This window comes from Bufo gargarizans, chromosome 6 (genome assembly GCF_014858855.1).
Source record: "Bufo gargarizans isolate SCDJY-AF-19 chromosome 6, ASM1485885v1, whole genome shotgun sequence".
Taxonomy (NCBI): Eukaryota; Metazoa; Chordata; class Amphibia; order Anura; family Bufonidae; genus Bufo; species Bufo gargarizans.
The window spans coordinates 52,727,968-52,751,209 of NC_058085.1; the positions used below are offsets into that span (position 1 = coordinate 52,727,968).

General features: G+C 43.5%; 1 protein-coding gene across 5 annotated transcripts in view; it reads right to left on the reverse strand.

Moving 5' to 3' along the window:
• Positions 1-269: 269 nt before the first annotated feature.
• Positions 270-23,242, reverse strand: part of BAIAP2 (BAR/IMD domain containing adaptor protein 2) — a 143,571-nt gene continuing 120,598 nt past the window's right edge. Inside the window, exons 11-15 of one of the 5 annotated variants that reach the window (XM_044296297.1) lie at positions 21,581-21,649; positions 20,365-20,527; positions 17,909-17,946; positions 3,717-3,747; positions 270-1,457 (exon numbers count right to left, since the gene is read on the reverse strand). In XM_044296297.1, coding sequence (XP_044152232.1) covers positions 3,720-3,747; positions 17,909-17,946; positions 20,365-20,527; positions 21,581-21,649 — 298 coding nt within the window. In that variant the 3' untranslated portion in view covers positions 270-1,457; positions 3,717-3,719. Of the gene's footprint in view, positions 1,458-3,703; positions 3,748-7,147; positions 7,505-17,908; positions 17,947-19,587; positions 19,687-20,364; positions 20,528-21,580; positions 21,650-23,242 lie in introns of those variants that run through there. The other 4 variants (XM_044296296.1, XM_044296298.1, XM_044296294.1 and 1 more) reach the window with 4 other exon arrangements.

Here is a 23,242-nt window from a genome sequence, read left to right on the forward strand (position 1 = left end):
TGCGCAGGATACAGGAACGTGGTGTGCTGCGTTTTTGTATTCTTTTTTTCCCAACGTGTACATTAAACAGAGGCATAAAGCGTGATGTGAACCCACCCTTAGTGATAAGAAATGTGGCTTAAATAAGTGTTTATGACCTCTTGGTAATTTAGAGATAAGGTTTATTAGATGACCGACACAAAGTGAAAGTAAGATTCTTAAAGCTACACAGTTAACCCTTTGACAGAATAGCTCAATAGTTTTAATAAAGACCAATTGTAGAAAAAAAATTAGCCCAAAAATGCAATAAAAAAAAAATTGCCCCTGAAGGTGTACATAGCCTATAAATATTTAAAAAGAGGCTTTACGGAATTAGAAAATACATCCTCTTTCTTCCAGAACAGGGCCGGAACTGTCCACAGGTTGGGTCCGGTATTGCATTTCTGTGGAGCTCTGCTGCAATACCACATACAACCTGTGGACAGGGGTGGTGCCGTTTCTGGAAGGAAGTAACCATGCTTTGTTAATCCTGTACAACCCGCTTAATGCATATTTTCTGAAAGTTGTCCCCTTACATTAACAGTACTACAATATGGCTCATCGTGACTGTGAACGTCTACAGTAAGATAGCATTGCCCAGCAAATAAATAGTATATGATTATAATTATACAATTCAGAATAAGTATTTGTTGTAAAATTAAAAATGGAAGAATATGAGCAATACCCCCTCCATTTAAAACTCCGGGGGCCGGCCCCTTCAAACATTTAGTGGGGGGGGAGGGTACATAACACTGAGCTCAAGCATTCTCTACGTGAAGACATCCTGCCGAGCTGTCACCGCAGGTTATTAAAAGCTACACCCATTCTATAGCGCATAACTAAGATACATACATATGTGCACCTGTCATATTGTATAGTCTCACTGGTCACCATACAGGCATCCATACATGAAGTAGACTGGAGGCAGCCATTTTGAGGCTGGACTAGTAACATCACAAAACACTGCTATCACCAACAAACAAAATGGCTGCCTCCACTCTTTGTTTTACAGGTGATTGCTGAACAGTCTTGTGATTATGCATCTCACCATAAAATATCCATATCTAGTCTCCATAATTAGAGTGATCACCTATAGGTTGGAGGTGGTCCGATATCATGGAGTGATGATAAAGCTTTAAGCTCCAAGTGCCTTCCCCACCACTGCGTGCTAGACATATTTACCATGCACATTTTGAGCTTCTACATAGAAGTCGTATAGATCTAGCATATATTGGGATCCAGTAAAGAGGAGGAGGCGGCGACACATTCAACTGACCGCCAGTCTTCAGTATACACCAAACTTCGTTCCACCACCAAAGCAGAGAGGGGACCTGTTGCACCACGTATAGACAAGACCAGCCCAGGTAGGTCAGTTCACAAGAGGCGCAGAGCGGTCGTTAGTGATGGTGGGTTTCAATTGGACTTCAAGAAATGGATTTCTGTTGGGAGAGAAGAAGTCGTTTGAGGACAAGAACAAGTTCTACAGGATCTTGGCACCTCTGGTAAGGAGGATGTCATGTTTCGTTAGATGCCAATACCTGCCTGTTCTACTTTAAATCCTTTGAGATAGTGGCAGCCGTGTTGGGGAGGCTTTGTCAATGCTGACTATGAAGCCAATGCCATCATAGAGACATGACGACATGGGACATGAGCGATAACATGATACCTACCCAAATATCAGTTCACCATAAATATCATATATGTACTATGAGAAGCTACAGTATGTGTGGACATACAGGTGTGGACATTAGTGTCGGTAGGTTAGAGGAGGAGATACCACACTGTTATTAAAACACATCAAGCATGGTTAGAGACATCACAATGAAAACCAGAGGCATCATGTACAACCAATGTAGAAACACAACCTCAACAACCCAGCATAACAAAGTTTCTTCCCTTCAGACACATTTCAAGCAGAACAGACAATAGATTTTTGGATCCCACCAAACTAGGAAAGTTATGTCAACAATCTAAAGTCTATGGGGCTTTCCAATAATTGCTTCTGGCAGATGCTCCTCTCCCTACCCCTCAAAAATAACTAAATATACATGTCAGTTAGGAAAATGGCCACCTTGTCTACCTTATGATCTTATGGCCAAGCATCATCTGATAGCAATTGTAGGGAGGATTTCAACTCCGCACACACATTTGGAGGGGCTTCAAATATGGTAGCCTGTGCATTCGCCATTTTTTTTTTTATAGGTTTGGACCCATCAGAGGTAACATTTCATCTGTTGTCTATGGATAGACATCATACATTCACAGCTATATACTTTCACCAGGATGATGACCTAGTGCTGCCCAGACTACACAGTAGGCACATTAAACTCCTAGTTAGGCCTCACTGGATGGGGCTGATTCACTCTAGTCATTGGTGGCCTATCAGAGGGGTCTGTATAATGGCAGTCCAGATTAGGTGAAAACAGTAGCCATGATGGCATGGTGACAGTAGCCATGATGGCATGGTGACAACTATAGCCATCATTATAGCTCGCATGTAGAAGGTCAACCAATTTTACTAGAGTTCCACCATAACAATGTGGATTATGTTGTGTGTTAACTGGATCAGATTTGTGTTTTACATTAGTTTTAGCACAAATACACTAGGTTACTAAAACTAAGAATTTTGAGCATGTAAGGACAACCTTGAAAACATGACACAGGATGAGGTTCTCCACAAATACACCACAAAGATATATAGATTCAACAATGGTTTGACATTCAGTGGTCAAGGAGATGAAGACAAGGATACTGACAGAGAAGACAGGTTCTCCCAAGGTGCAGGGTACAAACTCAAGATCCTACAAGAAGGTCCAGTGTTACCAACAAAAGGACCAATAGCAACCAGAGAACTGGTGATGGTCAGCTACTTGGTCCTGTGCAAGAAATGGAGAGTGAGAGGTAGGATAGCAATGCCCAGATAGCGCCAAGTCAAGATGGGACAACCAAGAGAGTGTTGGTTTAGTGGAGGAGGCAAGCGGTTTACTTTGACTGCTAGGAACAACCCACATTACAAGATACAAAAATAAACTCCAGTCAGATGTATAAGTGCAGCTACCTAGAGGGCAGTATTATAGTAGTGCCGATTCTACCAAGCTGGTCATGCCAATGACTAAATTACTGTGAAAAGCAACTACTGTTTAGTATACCCAGAAATGTGGTCAGAGAAGTGGTCAGCTCCCTTCCCCCAATCTTCCTGTCAGGTCACAAAGTACAATACTCAGCAGGGGAGACAATGAGCACAGAAAAAGCTCCTTCTAGGGTAAAGAGATTCTAAAATCTATGCTCCATGCTGGAGCCCGACAGAGGACATTCAAAATATAAGTATAGAAAAACAGCGGCACTCTCGTCCATGGGCTGTGTCAAGTACTCCAGTTTAAACTGCTCAATCCCATTATCGGAAGAAAGCAGCCATTTGTTTTCTCCAATTCTGCACAACCCCTTTAATACCCCCCATTAGATAGAGTATTCTGACAAAAGACCTACCCCTCTGTCATTTATAGGACGTCTATGACCAGACACAGGTTTTGACTGATCGGTACCATCAAGGTGATACAGATATTTTGAGATGCCCCCTTTACTGAGATGCCTGGGGTGGATTTGTTGTGTCCTAGCAGTCAAAGCAGAGCCTGGAAACAAAAAGTGTGTGTGTGTGTGTGTGTGGGGGTAAATAAAAAAAACTTACTAAGTGCAGAGACCTCTCAAAACCGTGCAACTTCTGCTTCCAAGCTGCAACACAAACAGAAATGTGGTTTGTAAGTGAAGAACATTGCTGGTCGGGGCCACAGTGACAGGAACAGGTCTCCCCATAGGGCAGTGTCTGCTCCAGTGAGCGTCTCGGCTGGATGTGTGAGCGCATTGTTCTCTGCAGCCCCCCCCCTGTATTGGAGGGGGGGTAAATAAGCCTGGGGCTGGAGCGAGAACACAATGTACATAGGTGGAGAGAGATCAGCTGTGTACTTAGAAAACAGCATCTCGCCATCTTGTCACTGACGCTTAGCTTCAACGGTACATGCATATTTCAGTGGATCAGGGCTCGCGGAGTTACCCGCTGGTGCAGAGTGGTGTCCTTATAGAAAAAAAAAAAAAAAAAACGCGCCGCACTTGTCCTTGGGTCGAGTCTGATATTTCAGCTTATCCCCACTGAAAAGAACGTTGTAAAGTTGCAGTACCAGCCCATGGACAGGTGTGGTGCTATTTCTGGGAGAAAACTAAACGTTTAGCCTAGAGCAGGGATCAGCAACCTTCGGCACTCCAGCTGTGGTGAAACTACAACTCCCAGCATGCACAGCTCCTTGGCTGTTCTTAGGACTCCCAGAGAAGTGAATGGAGCATGCTGGGAGTCGTAGTTTGACAACAGCTGGAGTGCCAGAGGTTGCTGATCCCTGGCCTAGAACATCATTTTAATTTGCAGTAATCCTATTTTTCATGCAAATTAATATAAATGTTTAGAGGTCGGCGCTCCATTTTTCTATGGTAAGAGCTTCAAATCTCCTGCATGGAGAAATAATAAAATTCTGGTTTCCTGCAGCCACCACAAGGGGGTGTTTACTGCATAGTGGTTTATTAGAGAGTTCAGTAAGCTCCCCCTAGTGGTGGCAAAAAGGTTTGGAGCTCAGCATAGAGCTATAGAGGTCCTAACCTCCTGAACAGTCAAGAGTTAAATGCTAACATTCTGGCTTGCTGCAGCCACCACTAGAGGGCGCTCACTGCATAATGTCTTATTTTGGAGCTCAATGCAAAGCAAACAGTATGCAGTCTGCTCCCCCTAGTGGCTAGAGTTTTATTTTATTCTGTGGAGGATTTGGTGCTCTGTAACAAAAAAAACAAATATATTACGAAATTAACCCGCACAAAATATAGGATTTAAAGGGGTTTTCAATGAGTACAATGTAGGTGACCTGTCCTAAGGATACACAATATGTAAATCGATGGGGGTTTGACACCCCTACTAATCAGCAGTTTGAAAGGGCTGCAGCCTCCTCATAGCATACCAAACACAGCGCCGCACACTGTATAGTGGCTGTGCTTGGTATTGCAGCCCAGGTCCATTCATGTGAATGGACCCAACAAGCATGACGTCACTGGCTTGGGAAGCAGCAGCAGCACTCCAAACAGCTGATGAGGTGCCGGGAATCACCAAAACCCTTCAGTACAGTCATTGGAAGGGTTTGGGCGAGAAGAGATGCAACTGTTTGAGGGTGTCAGCCCATGGTGCCAAACAGCATCCACCACGTGCCCTCATCCTGAACACCAGAAAGGGGTTCTGCGGGAAGACCTACAATCACTATATGGATGTGCCTATAGAAATGCAAGTCGCTCCCACAGAGGATGTCCCCTACGATGAAGAATCGGCCAATACATGGACCCATTACTACAATGGAGAACAAAATTCCATACGTGCAGCTTATGTCAAGCAGTTCCCTCATGCAGAACATATGGATTTGCCCAATCTGGCTGCCGGGTGTACATTAGATATATGCAGTGCCAATGCCGATAGGAATACATGAGGTACATATAGGAATCTCCTGCATATATCACTGTGAAGCATGTAGAGGCAGCAGATGTGCAGATTTCAGACCTATACATTAGTCATACAGACATTTATAGATATGTATACACATAAGGTAAGAGGGCTCCATTTGTATTTTAGGTCAGGCTGACGTCAGAAATTTCTACACCCGACTAAAATGGTGAGGGCTGCTTTTCAACTTTGTAGTTACTCTTCCTGGGGTGGTGTTTGGGAGGAGAGGTTTGCACTCCAAGTCTCCTTTATAAGCCTCCACCCTTCATAGAGTTAAATCTTCTGTCTGCCACAATCAGGAGGAGCTCACTGCACACAGATTTATACACCTACCATTTAAATCAATTCAGTCTTCAGTAAGCTCCCCCTAGTGGTGGCCACTGGTAAGCAGAATATAATGATTTGATGTCTAATCTCCTCAGATCCGGCAGCCATTCCAACATGGCTTCTGCCCCCCATGACTCTCCACAGGAAATGCTCAGCCAATCACTGATTTCCCATCTGTCCCACTGGCACCAGGAAGTGAGAGAGCAGCGGGGACCAGGCCAGTGGGGGGGGGGGATCGTTAGAGATTAGTTTCCTTTTTAACCCACTATGAGCCATACATAAGAAATTAAATACCGCTCGACAACCCCTTTAAAAAGGGGAAAAAAAAAAAAAAAAGTTCCTATAACTGATGTTCTGTGCATCGGTTGAAACACCCTCTGTTTAAGCGCCACTGCAGCCATGACATTCTATAGACCTACATGGTTGCTGCAGCCAATCACTGGCTTCAGTGGTACATGGCACAAGGCCAGTGATTGGCTGTACTGGTCATGTGAAATGTATGGGAGCGTCACCTCTGCAGTCAAAGCCTGGCCGGGAGCATCTGAGTGGTGACCGCTACAGAGGGGGGTTTGAATTGGGGAGTGTTACCTCTTTTTTTTGCTTTAATACCTTCCCTGCCCTTTTGCACTTTTTTCTATTTATTTCGACAACCCCTTTAATTCCATAACCCTTTAAAGTGTTTGTCCCACGACTTGACCTCTAAACACAGAACCCTTCCCATTGGACATTTATCCGCAATCCTGACCACAGAAGTCCTCTGCTGATCATGAGAACGGGGACACGGGGACACCATGCCCCCCCCCCCCCCCCATTTGAATGGAGGGGCAGTCATACGGCTTAGTGGGACTGCCATGGGACTATGGATGTCCATGTCTTGGGACAATCCGTTTACTACCGTAATACTTCCAAAAGCCTGATTTAGGATGTTGCGATATTGCATGTTACGACTCTACTATACCTGTGCGTATAGCGGTACCTACCCAAACTAACCCCCATTATGACCACACTAGACCCGGCAGCATCATCTACTTGAATAAAGCAGGACACGAGTCTATGAAAATGATCATGGATGAAGAATGACTCATTGTTTATTAATATGCAAATGCCGTTATTTAATGGAATGATGAGAGGCAACGCCCCAAAAAGAAAAAAAAAAAAAAAGCCGTTTGGTTGTACAAAATTTTTTATTTTAGCCCGAAGTTATAATACAGCTGCTCAATGATGGTCGAAATCACAGTTAGCGTCTGTCTGCAAGACATCTCCCCCATCAGAGAAAAAAAATAAAAATCTATACAGAGACAGAGAGCAAGCCTTGGAGTGAGAAAAGAAAAAGGATTCCCCCATATGCAATAAATAAAACTTTATTTGTACAATAACATGGTTACAGAGCACAATGTTCTGTGTGTGGATGGTACATTCTTTATACATTCTGTGACGGCTCGAAAGAGACGGTCAAGGAGAGAAGCTGTCATTTAACTGACCGCCGTGAGGATGGACGCTTTTTGGCATTGGCGAAAGAGTTGACAGAAGCTGAACAGGGAGGTGAACGCCCCTTTAAATCCCGCCAGCGCATGATATCAGTTTGTCAGGAAGCAATACAGGTAGCCGTTAACGCCAAACTTATTTTGTTTGTTTCTAAAGTTTGTGAGACACACACAAAAAGACAGGAGACAGATTTAGGGGAATAGCGGGAAATAAAGCAAAAAGGAATTAAAAAAAAAAAAAAAAAAAAAGGACAAGACAAAAGAAAAAAAAAAAAGAAAAAAAACTAAAATTACAAATAAAAATGTTAAATAAACCCCAATATAAAAAAATAGGCATAACAAATTGAGTAATTCATGCCAGGTGTTTGAACTGACAGGGATGACCAGGGCTATTGTCTAATCTATACTATGGGCAAAATTATGTTTTTTACATTTTTTTTTTTTACAAAATAGTCTTCCTACATATATCTGCCATGTTGGATTAATTTAGTGTTTCGCAAAAAGAAAGAAACTGAACTGCTCCATTTCCCCTGGATTCTTAGTAGAAAAAAAATGGCCCCATGATGATTAGAACTTTGCCGTATTCGGGCACCTTCACATGAAACATATTTTATTAATTTTTTTTTGCTGAAAATTTGACGACTGAAAACTACTTTCATTCATCTGAGTGACAAAATCTGCCATGTGTGAAGGTGCTCTTAGGGAGCCCCCAGCTCACTCACATAACAAATGCAGACATTTAATGGGCTGGACAAACATAGTGGCATTGTAGGTTATACAGATTTAAAGGGGTAGGAAAACCATATGGCCGCTTTCTTCCAAAAACAGTGCCATCTGTGTCTACAGGTTGTATTTGGTATTGCACCTCAGTTACTTTCCCTTCAAATGACGATGAGTTGCAATTCTAGACACAGCATAAGGCCAAGCGTAAGGCAGCCATGTTTCCTGCATCGCTCTTTCAAAGGGGTTCTCCAAGTTTATATACAGTACAGACCAAAAGTTTGAACACACCTTCTCATTCAAAGAGTTTTCTCTATGAAAATTGTAGATTCACACTGAAGGCATCAAAACTATGAATTAACACATATGGAATTATATACATAACAAAAAAGTGTGAAACAACTGAAAATATGTCATATTCTAGGTTCTTGAAAGTAGACACCTTTTGCTTTGATTACTGCTTTGCACACTCTTGGCATTCTCTTGATGAGCTTCAAGAGGTAGTCACCTTCCCAGGTGTGCCCTGTCAGGTTTAATAAGTGGGATTTCTTGCCTTATAAATGGGGTTGGGACCATCAGTTGCCTTGTGGAGAAGTCAGGTGGATACACAGCTGATAGTCCTACTGAATAGACTGTTAGAATTTGTATTATGGCAAGAAAAAAGCAGCTAAGTAAAGAAAAACGAGTGGCCATCATTACTTTAAGAAATGAAGGTCAGTCAGTCAGTCCGAAAAATTGGGAAAACTTTGAAAGTAAGGGCTATTTGACCATGAAGGAGAGTGATGGGGTGCTGCGCCAGATGACCTGGCCTCCACAGTCACCGGACCTGAACCCAATCGAGATGGTTTGGGGTGAGCTGGACCGCAGAGTGAAGGCAAAAGGGCCAACAAGTGCTAAGCATCTCTGGGAACTCCAAGACTGTTGGAAGACCATTTCAGGTGACTACCTCTTGAAGCTCATCAAGAGAATGCCAAGAGTATGCCAAGCAGTAATCAAAGCAAAAGGTGGCTACTTTGAAGAACCTAGAATATGACATATTTTCTGTTTCACACTTTTTTGTTATGTATATAATTCCACATGTGTTAATTCATAGTTTTGATGCCTTCAGTGTAAATCTACAATTTTCATAGTCATGAAAGTAAAGAAAACTCTTTGAATGAGAAGGTGTGTCCAAACTTTTGGTCTGTACTGTACATAAAGTTAATGGAAACAAATGTGTTAAAGTGTGCAGAATTTCTCCATGCCTAGGAGCAGATGCCTGAGAAGAGGACCTTCTACCTACCGTTGGAGTAATCCGCTATCCTCCTGCACCGACTTAACATCGAAACATAAATAGTTTCAATTAATTTTATTTATAAGAGCTGAAATACAGCATTGCATAAAGCGTCTGCTCCTCACAGAGGGGGAGGACCAGGCTAATCATATTGCTGAAACCTCCACTTGTTTGATGGGCTATCCTCAGGACACATAATCAATATCCAAATGGTGGGGAACTGATACCCAATGTAGTCACCAATCAACGTTTGAAGAGGTCACGGGGCTCTGGCCTCCTCACAGTATACCAAGCACAGCGCCGTTCATTGTTTAGTGGCTGCGCTTGGTATTGCAGCCAAAGCTCATTCATTTGAATGGGAATGAGCTGCACATAGACCATGTGACTGCTGAACGTGAGGTCATTGGCCTAGAAGGAGGCCACATCACTCACCGGAGCACGATGGCCTCTTCAAACAGCTGATCAGAGGGGGTGCCGTGAATCAGACTCCCACCAATCTGATATTTATGATCAATGAGGAGGCGAGGTCATCAATGGCAGCTCTAAAGAGTCAAAGTTAAATTTGGAACAAATTCCTCCATATCTGCCTTTATATAGCATTTCATGTTCCATATGGAGTTGCCCTTTAATATGCAGTGTAAGCTTTCAGGCAGAGTCTCGGTGCTGTACTCAGAAGTCAGTGGTGGTCACTTTTTTAGCCCTCTTCTCCCAGCTATGGGTTGAAGATCTGAGTGACCACAGGGTGCCCTATATAACCATCCAATGTTCTAGTCAGACATGACTGGTGAGCTCGATAGGCACTGCGCTGCCAATAGAGAAGAGATGGGTAGCTTATATTATACATAATTTTTTTTAAATTTTGTCAACCTAAGATGTTAAGTGGACAAAACCTTAAAAAGGATGTGCATATTGTAGACCCGAATATACAGATTAAGTAGTTGGGGGGGGGTACCTGATGACATCAAAATACTAACAATTTTGGATGGTCTGCCTGAAGCTAAAGGGGAAACCCAGCCAAAATGGTCTTCCAATATGGTCATATCCATGAAGCTCAGGCCACCACAAATGGTCATTCAGAGCCTCCAATAACCTCACTGACATCAATTAGTCTGACGTCAGCTGAAATTTCTATGCAAACCACCACTGGTTTTATTGGCCAATGGGTTTTGGAGGCCCCCTATACAGTCTTTTGACCTTCTCTAAGAAATTCCAGAAGATCAATTTTGTGTTTTGAGCTCCACAAGATTCATGAACAAGATCATAAAAGGGTCTTCAACCCTTACAATGGTCTTGTGTGACCTCACCCAAATTTTCAATCAACGTAAAAAGTACCAGGGGAAGGGTTGGGAGGACTCTCTCCCCCCCCCGCAATTTAACTAGGAGTTCACCAGAAATGGACAATCCCTTGAAATGTCATACTTTTTGTAGAATATGGCTTTTATGTTCCAATTCCTTGGACTTTTAAATTTAAAATACAAAAAAGATAAATTTTAATTTGAGACATTTTCCATCACTTCAATTCTGGAGTGAAGGTCAGGAGAGATCTCCAACAGCCCGAGCCAAGAATATAAAATGTGTCCCTCTATAAACCCCTTGACGCGCCCCAGATCAGTCATCACAACCAAAAATGACAGGCACAAGTTCAGAGATAGGAGAACACTTTGAGAATGAAATAATTTCATAGTTTTAAAAGAGGTTGCCCAGGGTTAGAAAACCATGACTGTTTTCTTCCAAAAACAGTGCCACCCCTGCCACAGGTTGTGTGTGGTATTGCAGCGTAGTCATATTTACTTCAATTTAACTAAAATATCAGATACAACCCATGGAACTGTGTGCTGATGTTTTTGGAAGACAGCCATGTTTTTCTAATTCTGGATAACCCCTTTAAGGCTGGGATAAGTGTGTGTGTGTGTGTGTTATAACTAAAGATTTGAGCTGTGACTCCAATAGCTGTCTTTATACTGGTTGAGTCAATGATTAGTAGTTTTACAGGGTTGTGGACAGAGCTCCACTTTAAAATCGCCATTTAACATATACATGTTACTTATTCTACATGTCTTCTTCTCCAATGACATGCAAAGTTGCATCCAATCCGGTTAGCTCTCAGACTGCCTAACATCATATCCCCATTCTTCTCTGCCTTTTTGCCTATGCAGAACATTCTTTGCCCCACCAGTTCATGGGTCGTGTATGTAGCTGAGCTGCAATACCACACAACCTGTTAACAGATGTGGTGCCGTTTTTGGAACAAAGCAGCTGTTTCTGTAACCTTGGTAAACCCCATTAACCCAAGACTAAATGACTGCTAGCTGTAGCCAGAAGTTTGAATGCAGCTTTGCATGTGACTGGAGTACTCAACCAAACTAGGATATGCTATTAATGTCCAATAGATGTGCCTCCACACCCATCCTACATCCAATCAGAGCATGACTGGAGAGATGGCTGCACGGCTTCTCTCATTGCCTTCTACGGGAGGGAGCCATTTCCCCATTGCCTTCTACGGGAGGGAGCCTTTTCCCCATTGCCTTCTACGGGAGGGAGCCTTTTCCCCCATTGCCTTCTACGGGAGGGAGCCTTTTCCCCCATTGCCTTCTACGGGAGGGAGCCTTTTCCCCCATTGCCTTCTACGGGAGGGAGCCTTTTCCCCCATTGCCTTCTATGGGAGGGAGCCTTTTCCCCCATTGCCTTCCACGGGAGGGAGCCTTTTCCCTATTGCCTTCTACGCGAGGAAGCCTTTTCCCCATTGCCTTCTACGCGAGGAAGCCTTTTCCCCATTGCCTTCTATGCGAGGAAGCCTTTTCCCCATCATTGCCTTCTACGCGAGGAAGCCTTTTCCCCATCATTGCCTTCTACGCGAGGAAGCCTTTTCCCCATCATTGCCTTCTACGCGAGGAAGCCTTTTCCCCATCATTGCCTTCTACAGGAGTGAGCCTTTTCCCCATCATTGCCTTCTACAGGAGTGAGCCTTTTCCCCATCATTGCCTTCTACAGGAGTGAGCCTTTTCCCCATCATTGCCTTCTACAGGAGTGAGCCTTTTCCCCATCATTGCCTTCTACAGGAGTGAGCCTTTTCCCCATCATTGCCTTCTACAGGAGTGAGCCTTTTCCCCATCATTGCCTTCTACAGGAGTGAGCCTTTTCCCCATCATTGCCTTCTACAGGAGTGAGCCTTTTCCCCATCATTGCCTTCTACAGGAGTGAGCCTTTTCCCCATTGCGTTCTACGGGAGGGAGCCTTTTCCCATTGCGTTCTACGGGAGTGAGCCTTTTCCCCATTGCCTTCTACAGGAGTGAGCCAGCATGCTCTGTGTTTCAATGAATCGTATAAAAGTGAATGCAGAGGGTGTCACATCTCTCCATTCATACTCCATTTGGATGTGGAGGCCATCAGTTTCCCCACCAGGCAGGATGGGGGTCAGGAGATACACAAGTGGACACGATTATTGGTACCCTTCTGTTAAAGAACTAAAAACCCACAAAAGGTGACTGAAATAACTTGAAGCTGACAAAAAGTAATAAATACAAATTTACAGAAAATTAGATAAATGAAAATCAGACATTGCTTTTCAATTGTGGTTCAAACAGAATAAATTGAATGAAATTAAATTGGCATGGAAAAAATGATGGCACCTCTAGAAAATATTGAAAATAATTTGACCATAGGGACATTTTAAACTAAGGTGTGTCCTGTAATTAGCATCACAGGTGTCTTCAAACTTGTAGTCCGTCAGTCCACCTATTTAAAAGAGTAAAGGTAATCACTGTGCTGTTTGGCATCACTGTGGGTACCACACTGAACATGGACCAAATAAAGCTAAGGAGAGAGTTCTCAGGAGATTAGAAAGAAAATTATAGACAAACATGTTAAAGGTAAAGGCTATAAGCCCATTTCCAAACAGCTTGATGTCCCTGTTACTACAGTTACACATACTATTCAGAAGTTTAAGGTCTACAGGACTGTGGCCAACCTCCCTGAACATGGCCGCAAGAGGAAAATTGATGACAAATTGAAAAGAGGATAATACGAATGATAACCAAAGAGCCCAGAACAACATCCAAAAGAGATTAGACGTGAACTCCAAGGTCAAAGTACATTAGTGTCAGATCATACCATCCATGGCTGTATTAGCCAAAGTGGACCTAATGGAAGACGACCGAAGATGAAACCACTGTTGAAATCAAATCATAAAAAAGTGAGACTGGAATTTGCCAAAATGCATATTGACAAGCCACAAAGCTTATGGGAGAATGTCCTTTGGACAGATGAGACAAAACTAGAGCTTTTTGGCAAGTCACATGAGCTCTATGGTCACAGATGCAAAAATGAAGCCTACAAAGTGAAGAACATAGTACCTAATGTGAAACATGGAGGAGGTTTGTTATGTTTTGGGGCTGCTTTGCTGCATCTGGCACAGGTTGTCTTGAATCTGTGCAGGACACAATGAAATCACAAGACTATCAAGACATTCTGGAGCGATTTGTGCTGCCCAGTGTCAGAAAGCTTGGTCTCAGTCGCAGGTCATGGGTGCTGCAAGAAGATAATGACCCACAACACACAGTTAAAAGCATCTAAGAGCCAAGAATTGGACTATTCTGAAGTGGCCGCCTATGGGCTCTGATTTAAATCCTACTGAACATCTGTGGAAGGAGCTGACACATGCAGCACATGCAGTCTGGAGAAGGCACCCTTCAAATCTGAGGCACCTGGAGCAGTTTGCTCACGAGGAGTGGGCCAAAATACTCGTGGACAGGTGCAGGAGTCTCATTGCAGAGATTGCCTCAAAAAGATTGTGTAACAAAATATTAAGTTAAGGGTGCCATCATTCTTGTCCAGGCCAGATTAATTTTATAATTTTTAAAAAAAAATTATTCTGTAGAACCACAATTCAAAAGCAATGTCTGATTTTCATTAGTTGATTTTTAATAATTTATTTATTATTACTTTTGTCAGTTTTGTGTTATTTCAGTTACCATTGTCGGTTTTTCTTTAACGGAAGGGTACCAACAATTTTGTCCACTTGTGCAGGTCTGCACCTCTCAAACATTTATGGCATATCCTGTGGAATTCCCCTTTAAGTGTCTATGTAGATTCCAATTTTTTTTTTTTACTTTGAGTATATGGGACGAAATGTAACCAGAAATATAAAGTGATAAATAACAGTCCCTTCACAGTCCCATGCACACGACTCAATCTCTAGCAGAGGGGCAGAGGAAGAGAAAAATACCCCACCCCCAACCCTGTCATGCAGATAAGACCTTTGGAAAAAAAAAAAGCTCCATACACCCCATAAAAACTGGTATAAAACCTCCACACCGGTATACAACTGCTCTGTATGTTCAGTAGTTACAGATACACTTTGGCAAATTTCTGCTCTGAAAAACCCTCTGCAAAAGAGACAAACAGTTGAGTGAGGAAAAAATAAATAAATAACGTCAACGAGTCACACCAGGATAGCCCAAGTGCTGGTATGACCACCAGTCCCTGCTTTACATTACAGCATAGATCCCGCCAGCAAATGAATAGATTGGCAGAGGAATTCAAGACCCAACAAAAATAAAAAATAAATTCCAGAGAGTACAAAAGTCCAAGAAGAAGGTGAGGAAAAAAAATAATTGTAAAGCAGAAAGAAAAGGACGAAAGTTCTTCAAAGCAGCGGATGCCATGTCTGTGTAAGCCGCACCTCACACAGTTGATATCATAGTCCCACTGCCGCTGTGAAATGAAAAAAAGAGCAAAGAGGATACTGCCGGGATGTACATTATATAGTGTGACCGCACAACATCACGACACGGATGGACCACCACCAGCTGCAGTATCTCTTATTCATGCATATGGGCACCTGGACTCGTCAAAGGGCTCGAGAAGGACTCTTAAAGAACATCCCAACCAAAGTGGGGACTGCCTTGATGATGCACCAGATCTCAACATGGTCAGATCTCTGTATGAGCGCATCAAACAGCTTCTCATATTTCAGCTTCCTGGACGGATGTACAATGGAAACCGGGGTGTTGGTTATAGGGGTTAAAGGGCTTCTGTCAGCACATTTGTACCTATGAAACTGGCTGACCCGTTTCATGTGCTTTTGGCATCTGTGTTGGTCCCATATTCATATGTGCCTGCATTGCTGAGAGTTGATGGGTGTAAGAGCAGGGTGTAAGTTGCTGGGTGTAAGTTGCTCCTAGAGGCTCATCTGCATATATTAAAACATGGGACCAACACAGATGCCTTCATCTGCCAAGTGCACATACAACAGGTCAGCCAGTGTCATAGGTACAAAACTGCGCTTGCATTTTCACGATAGAGTAGCTTTTGACTTTTAAAGGGGTGTTCCCATCTGACACATTTCGCATATCCACAGAATAGACCCAATATCCCACTACCCAGGGATGGACTTACCATAGAACCTACAGGGAAACTTCCCTGTGGGCCAATGCCAATGGGGCCACCAGAGCCCTCCTTAAGTCCGCCAGCTAGAAACGTAATGGTGCACTATGGTATTGCTGGCGCCATCTTTTGTCAAAATGGACCCACCTATTAACATGGGGCCACTTTTAGTTTTATTTTTTTCAGGGTCACTTTAAGTTCGCAGTCCGCCCCTGGCCCTAAGTATCTCTAGTACCCACTGTGCATGCCACCAATGGTACGGACTACCTAAACAGCCGAGGGGAATGAAACACCCATTTAGGTGTATGGTAGTTCCAGAAAACTTGTGGCACTCCCCACTTGACTGTTTCTGTAGGTCTGACCATCTCTGGTGCCACAGCCTGGCCCCTTTCAAGAGATAGGGTTCAGTCTCAGAGGGTAGACCCAAATCTATTAGGCAGTTATGCCATAAATGTTTGAGATGGGAATACCCCTTTAAGGTTAGGGTTAGCCCTGGCCAAACCAGTGCTGGTAAATAGGACTACATTACTAGAAGTCTCCCCTGTGCTCTGGTGCCAGTATTTGGCACTTGGTAGGTAGGGGACCTAGTACAGATTTTGCCCCAGGGCCCAGAAGTCCCCCCAGTTTCACGACTCCATGGAAGACCACAATCCCTTTCATGTCTTTTAGGTGTAGGCAGGAGGATTAATAATCATGCTCTTTTTGGAAAGCGTCTCTGAGAGCTGATTTGTATTCTGGAAAGGAGCCAGAGTGTGCTTAGCTATGACGACAATAGCTTGTACCTGGGCCTTGAATTTGCATGGGCGCACGGTCAATACAAGAGATTAGAATTGGTGCACCCTGTAGCATTCCACTTAAAGTCGGAACTGGAACCCGGATCATAGCTGGACTAATGGGCACCCGCTAAACTGTCCCTGGTGCAATCATTAAAGAAAAAATAGCTCACGGCCCTTCACTACTTATATTCCCATCGTTAGCCCATGCAAGTTCCCCTTAGGACTCTAGTGGGGGTTTTGGGCAATGTACAAAAAAATAAATAAAAAATAAACACCCTATTCTTCAAGAACTGGGGAGGACCTACACTCAAAGACCACTGCCCAATGTCCTCTTCGGGTGTTAGATCAATTTGGGTGATCTTCCTCGTTGGGACTGGCCCTTTAAGCTTTAATGTAATTTTGCGAGTTAAACCAATATCTTAGACACTACAGGAAATCTAGATGAGGAATATGGTATCAATGACGTCCCAAAGGTCCCAAGTTAAAACAGGACCCTACAACAAAAATAGGCCCTATTATGATGCTGGCTCATACCACAACATGTTTTTGGGGGCTTTCTGAAAGGGGTGCAGATTTTCATCACCAATGGGAAGCCAGGGTGAAGCAATCATCACCCCATGACCCATAACAACCAGAGAGCATAGATTTATGTTATTTATACCCTTAATCAAGGTTTCAGACCCAAAAAGGAAAGGTTGCGCAATGATTAATGACCACAGAGCCAAATGTAAAATCCGCCGTCTTTAAAACCAATTTTCATTGATTCTGTTTTGCCGTTTTCACTATTTTTTTCAGTTTGTTTCTAATTTATGAACAAAAAATTATGGAAACCATCAACAAGAAGGCTAGCTGTTGTTCATGGATCTTACTACTCAATTTAGTCTTCGAGCATACCTATCTTCTGGAGTGACTTTCTCTACAGCCATCTTCAAACCATCTACATACCTCCAAAAAGCCTGATTCCATAAGAATTTGGATGTCCAACTGCCCTGGGCCTTTACACAAGCCAAATAAGAGCTAACCTGCTTGCTGATGGTTTCATTTTTTTTCCACCACAAACTACACAATAAGTTCAAACTGAAAAATAACTAAAAACAGCAAAAAAGGATAATAAAAGGATTTTAAAAAACGCAGACTTTACATTTTGCCGAAACTGAGCAGTCGTTAATGCTGGAGTTTAACTGCAATGAACTAGTTCAGCCCAAAAAAATTCTGCTTTTGTTGTAAAGAGGAGGACGATCCTTATTGAAATGTCACCAAATTGATGTCTCCACCTCTCACCTATGGCAATAAGGGATACTGCAGGTGACACACACAATATAAAACACTTACCATTGATGCAAACATGCAGCACTAAATGAATAAACCACACAGTACAATACACAGCGGAGGACGCCATTACCTGTTTGTGGAACGCGCCGCCCCGTAGTCATCTAAACCCTGCAAACAGTAAAAAAAAAAAAAAATGCAATAAAAATAAATTAATGACAAGTTAGTTAGGCAGGAGGAGGCGGAATTAATTACTGATCATTTGCATATTAGCAGCATGGCGTCTTGAAGCTGTAGCGTACTAAGTAGTTATGATGGGTGGGATGAAATGGCAATTGGAGCGGTCATATTTGGCCATGAGCGGGGGCAGGGCAGCATTGCGCCGCAGAGCTGTATAAGGGAGCAGGGGCGATGACCATGTCCATCTTACCATGGTCATTACAGCTTAAGTAAGCAGCGGGGGACATTCAAGAGGCTAAATGGTTGTAGAGCGCAGAGACTTCCACCAGAAATCATGCCCGAGCCCGGACTACGCCACAGAGCAGCTTTAAACATGAGCTTAGGGTACTTTCACACTTGCGTTAGAGGGTTCCGGCATGGAGTTCCATCGCTGGAACTGCCTGCCGGATCCAGAAATCCGTATGCAAACAGATAGCACTTGTTTCTGGATCCAGATCCAGCTGACAAATGCATTGAAATACTGGATCCGTCTCTCCGGTGTCACCCGGAAAAACGGATCCGCATGCTGCGGTATTTTCTCCGGCCAAATACCGTAAGAGGGACTGAACTGAAGACATCCTGATGCATACTGAACGGATCGCTCTCCATTCAGAATGTATTAGGCTAAAACTGAAGCTTTTTTTTCCCGGTATTGAGCCCCTGTGACTGAATTCAATACCAGAAAGCCTTAACGCTAGTGTGAAAGTACCCCAAGATAGAGATACAGATGCATAGATACACTTGGGTGGCTGAAATATTTGTGGTTTTAATTGACAATGTGCAAGAAAATATATATGCAAGTCTCTAGCTTGGTGGGTACAAGTTTTCTATTGGATGAGAGCTAATTTGCATACATTTGAATACTTGTTTGCTGATTAGGCTGGTGTGATGTCAAAGCCATACTCTGAGCCAATCAGATATCCCTATCCAGTGAGTGAATTTAGTGAATTTGGTAACAACTGCAGCTGCATCCCCCTCCTCTCCCCTCCTCCTAATCTACTATGTTCTGGTTTACACTACATTTCTTGGCAACTAAGCATGCAGGCAGGAAAAGTGAGACCATTGGTGCCTGGAACGGGAAGAAGATGCTACTTTCCACATGCCTGGCTGTCTCCAAACTGGACTAGGAGATCTTCCTCCACATAGAATGGTACAGAAGAGATACCTCCCATAGACCCCACAAGGTGGCATCTAATGATCTGAAATTGACCAACTGCCAATGGCATTTGAAGAGGAGTCACCCTCCTCCATGTAATAAGCATTCCCTGGATTTAGTAAAGATCGGTGGCACTGCGCTATAAAATCAGTGGCTCGATAGGAGATTTCCTTAATGGGAAGATTTCTGGTGGAAGTGATGGTGAAGCACCTTCCATTGCAGCAGATCCCACCGTTTGAGTTTCCTTCGTACCCGGACTGCAATGTAAATGGGTTCGGCATCTCAAGTGCAGATGAAACACTTGGGTTCACAAAATGTTAACGCGCTAAGGCGCACACAATAAAATAGACAGTCCGAGTTCAAAGTACACTAGCCTTAACATCAAATGGTGGAAGGCATCGGCTGCAATGGAAGAGCCCCACTGATGACCAACTTACGGGTGAAGACCTCTTACAAGGTTTGTACAGTCCCGTTGACTGTGGGTACAGAAAGCTGGCACTCTTGTTTATTGTGTACCCATAGGGCACAGAGTAAGCCTATAAATAAGGAACACACATAGCTATGGAGACCTGTGCAAAGATTTACAAGGTTTACTCCTATCACACTAATCAATCAGAATTACAGATTAAAGACTTTACTATATCTTTACAGGGGTAAGAGACCTTTTTTTTTGGTACAGCGTTCCAATTCTCTTGCATAAACATAAAAAAATGAGAAATTATATCTGCCTGCAGCCACCACTAGAGGGAGCTCACTGTGTATAATGAAAATCAATAACAGTATGTTGTGAGCTCCCTCTAGTGATTACTGCAGGTAGTGGCAATTTTATCATTTAAAAATATCCATGGAGATTAGGGGCACTGTCTGAACAATACAGGTCCAAATCGCTATAAAGATGCGAAATGCTGCCAGAATTATGGTTAAAAGTCACAAATGCTGATTTTGGCGAGATAGCCCTCCTTTCACCAAGTTTGCCGGAGGGTTTAGTAAGTGATCTTGCCTGCCATGTGATCTCAGATGAGAGGTACACTAATACACTTGATATTCTTAGTATCAGTAATACACAATATATAAACCGGCATGGTAAATCACTAGGAAACTGACACGAGGCACAGAATGCCTCAGTACTGCCAACATACTAGTCTAGTGCTACGAACACTAGTTTCCAACTCTTGGTTAGAGCAGCGCGACGTCGAAGGTTATAGTCATCCCACCTGTGAAAAGACCGGTGCCGCCACGCTGTATGGCCGGGGTTTGAAAGAGCTCACAACCTGTGGAGGGAAACCGCGGGAGGCCATGTTGTAGTCTGGAGGAGGTATGGAGAGGTCATCTTTGTCCAGCAAATTCCCAGTGCTGCTGCTCTTCCCAGGCTGTAAACTGGAGAACCAGAAAAAATGGTCTCACATGTAAGAAGTCCTCACCAGAAAGATAGGAGGATCTTATAAAAAGATAGCATGGGAGTATACAGGCTCGTACTGGCCTACACAGGAATCCCCCCGGTTGACCCCTGAGCAAAATGGGCCCCTAGTTCCACACACCTGTACAAGTGACACATGATAAAGTAGACTTACTGCACTACATATAGATAGGCAGCATACAGTATCTCAACCAGTCTATGTTCATATTAAAAACTGGGTAAATTATTTATTAAACTACGCACCTTATTATTATAGCTGCCTCGGGTGGTTGAGAGGACTTCTAGGTATAGAGGCATACTGGCCAGTATACTCTTTATCCAGTCACTGCAGGGACCCCATAATCAATCATCTTGTAGGGTCTTGCTGCTACCTACCACTGTGTGAGAAGGTTATATCTGCATGTAGCTGTAAAGTGGGACCTCAGAATAAATTGCACTGGTGGGCCCTAGGCACCCTAGTCCGACTCTGGGAGTATATACTGTAGAGACAGAGAGCGAGGCTGCTATATGGGTCTTGGAGAGTGTCCTGGTAGGTCCTATCCCCATTTTCTACCTGTGCAGCCCCCCTCCTCTGCAAAGGAACAACACTTTTGGCAAACATCAGGCCCTGGATGGTAAACCTGGTACCTGCTCAGATCTACCACCCCCCCCCCCCCCCTCATCTTCAATATACACCACTAATACATCAAAATCATCTCAAAACTGGGGCATCAGAAAATGAAATCTCTCTGGTCTGGATAGACGTGGATGTGACCCTGAGGCAGTAAATTCTTGCTCCTCTGAATGTACAGGATTATATTCATGTCCACTACAGTGCGATCTTGCCTATAGGGGGCAGCATGATCTTCTAAAGATATACTACTACACAGCTGCAATTTGCTGTCGCGCCGATCACTGGGCTCTGTGACTTAATTTCCAGTTGGACCAGTTTATATCACCATTGTAATCTATGCGGCTGGGTGCAAGTACTGGTTCAGATCCCTATCCAGCCCCGGTAATGCCCAGTTACTCACTTCGGTGAACGATCTCCTGTGCCTCCACGGTCCAACACTCTTGTGTAGGAGAATGGGAACCATCCTCGCCTTAAAAAAAGCAGAAAACCAGAGATGTAACTTTACTACTTGCATTTTAAAGGGGAACTAGCATGTTTGTATAAAAAAATGAAAAAAAAAATATTTTTTAGCATAGGTTACTGCTGCAGCAGCATTATGCATAAAGCAATCTTTAGTTTCTTCACATACAACTGTTTTCCTTGAGTTTATCCCTTAGTTACAGCTGTTTAAACATTTACAATATGAGGACCTTCTCAAGATGGCTCCTCTGCCAGTTCTCTGAGGCCAAAACTGCCTTCCCTCACTTCCCATACACACTTGCTGTAGCCTGCCAGCCAATCAGATTGGATTACTGAGAGACACGCCTCCTCACTCTGAAGCCTAAGTGCAGTGTGAAGGACCGCCCCTCCGTCTTCCTGTCTTCTTAGCCAGAGACAGACAAGCTATAGCAACTGTCTTAAGGGAGCAGTGGAACAGGACAGGGGACATTAATGAAAGCTGTTATCATAAGGTAATTACAGATCTTATAACAATCATTGACAGACTAACTCAGGTATACATGCCTAGCTCTAATAAACTAGCAAATCAAAAAAAATATGACAGTTATCCTTTAAGTTTTCCCTTGCTACCCTGTGGTGAAACAAGCTGCCTGCCCCAGGTGGCACCATGCTAAAGAGGTTGGGTCCCCCCCCCCCCCTCTCCCAAAAAAACAACAGGGGTGCAATTCCCCTTTAAGATTGGACTGTGAAAATATCTTCCAGATGGAGTGGATCAGGTTGACATCGACAGCTTTACCTTGCCACCCACATACATAAAAATGCAAATTTCCGGTATTATTCCAGGTGGGGGGTGGTTCCCTCTAGTCAATTACAGCTCTGCGCAACCTACATGCTGTCACATTCGGAGGAGGGCGGATCTGCCGGGGGAGTATTCCCCGACGTTTCTTCTTCCAAGTCGTCCCAGGCTGCGGTAGTGCAAAACTGTCACCATGTAGTAACCATTCACACAACCGTATTGCAGTCTGCATAACACGGATTATGCTTTTTTGTGGACCCATTGACTTCAAAGGGTTCATGAAATGCCGTTTGTGGCCAAGTATAGGACATGTTCTACCTTTTGCGGAACGGACATATGGATGCAGAAAGCACACGTGCTTTTGCATTCATATATCCGTTCTGCAAATGATAGAACATGTCCTATACTTGGTCACAAAAGCAGACCACAGACCCAGTGAAGTCAATGCGTCATGTAACATCCCAGAGTTATGTTACAAAAACTTTTTTACCCTGCTACAACCTGTTAAGTGTATCTGCATTGTCATCCTGTGTAATTTAACATAATATTCCTCACAAATGTGCATTTTCTAAGCCTGTTACATGTACTTTGCTGTAATTTCCATGTACACCAGCAGGTGGCAGCAATGTTACCAGGAACTTAGACAGTTTAGCATATCTAGACTGGAATAGTACATTCCAGTTTAGTTCCCCCCTCTTTGAGGAGGTGTGAAATGTTCCCACTTCCTGCCTCATGGGAAGGGAAGGGAAGGAAGTTAGAGTTAGTGTGCCAGCCACCCCGGCTAGGGGAAGGCAGTGCTAGTAGGAGCTCCCAGAAATAGGGATCCCA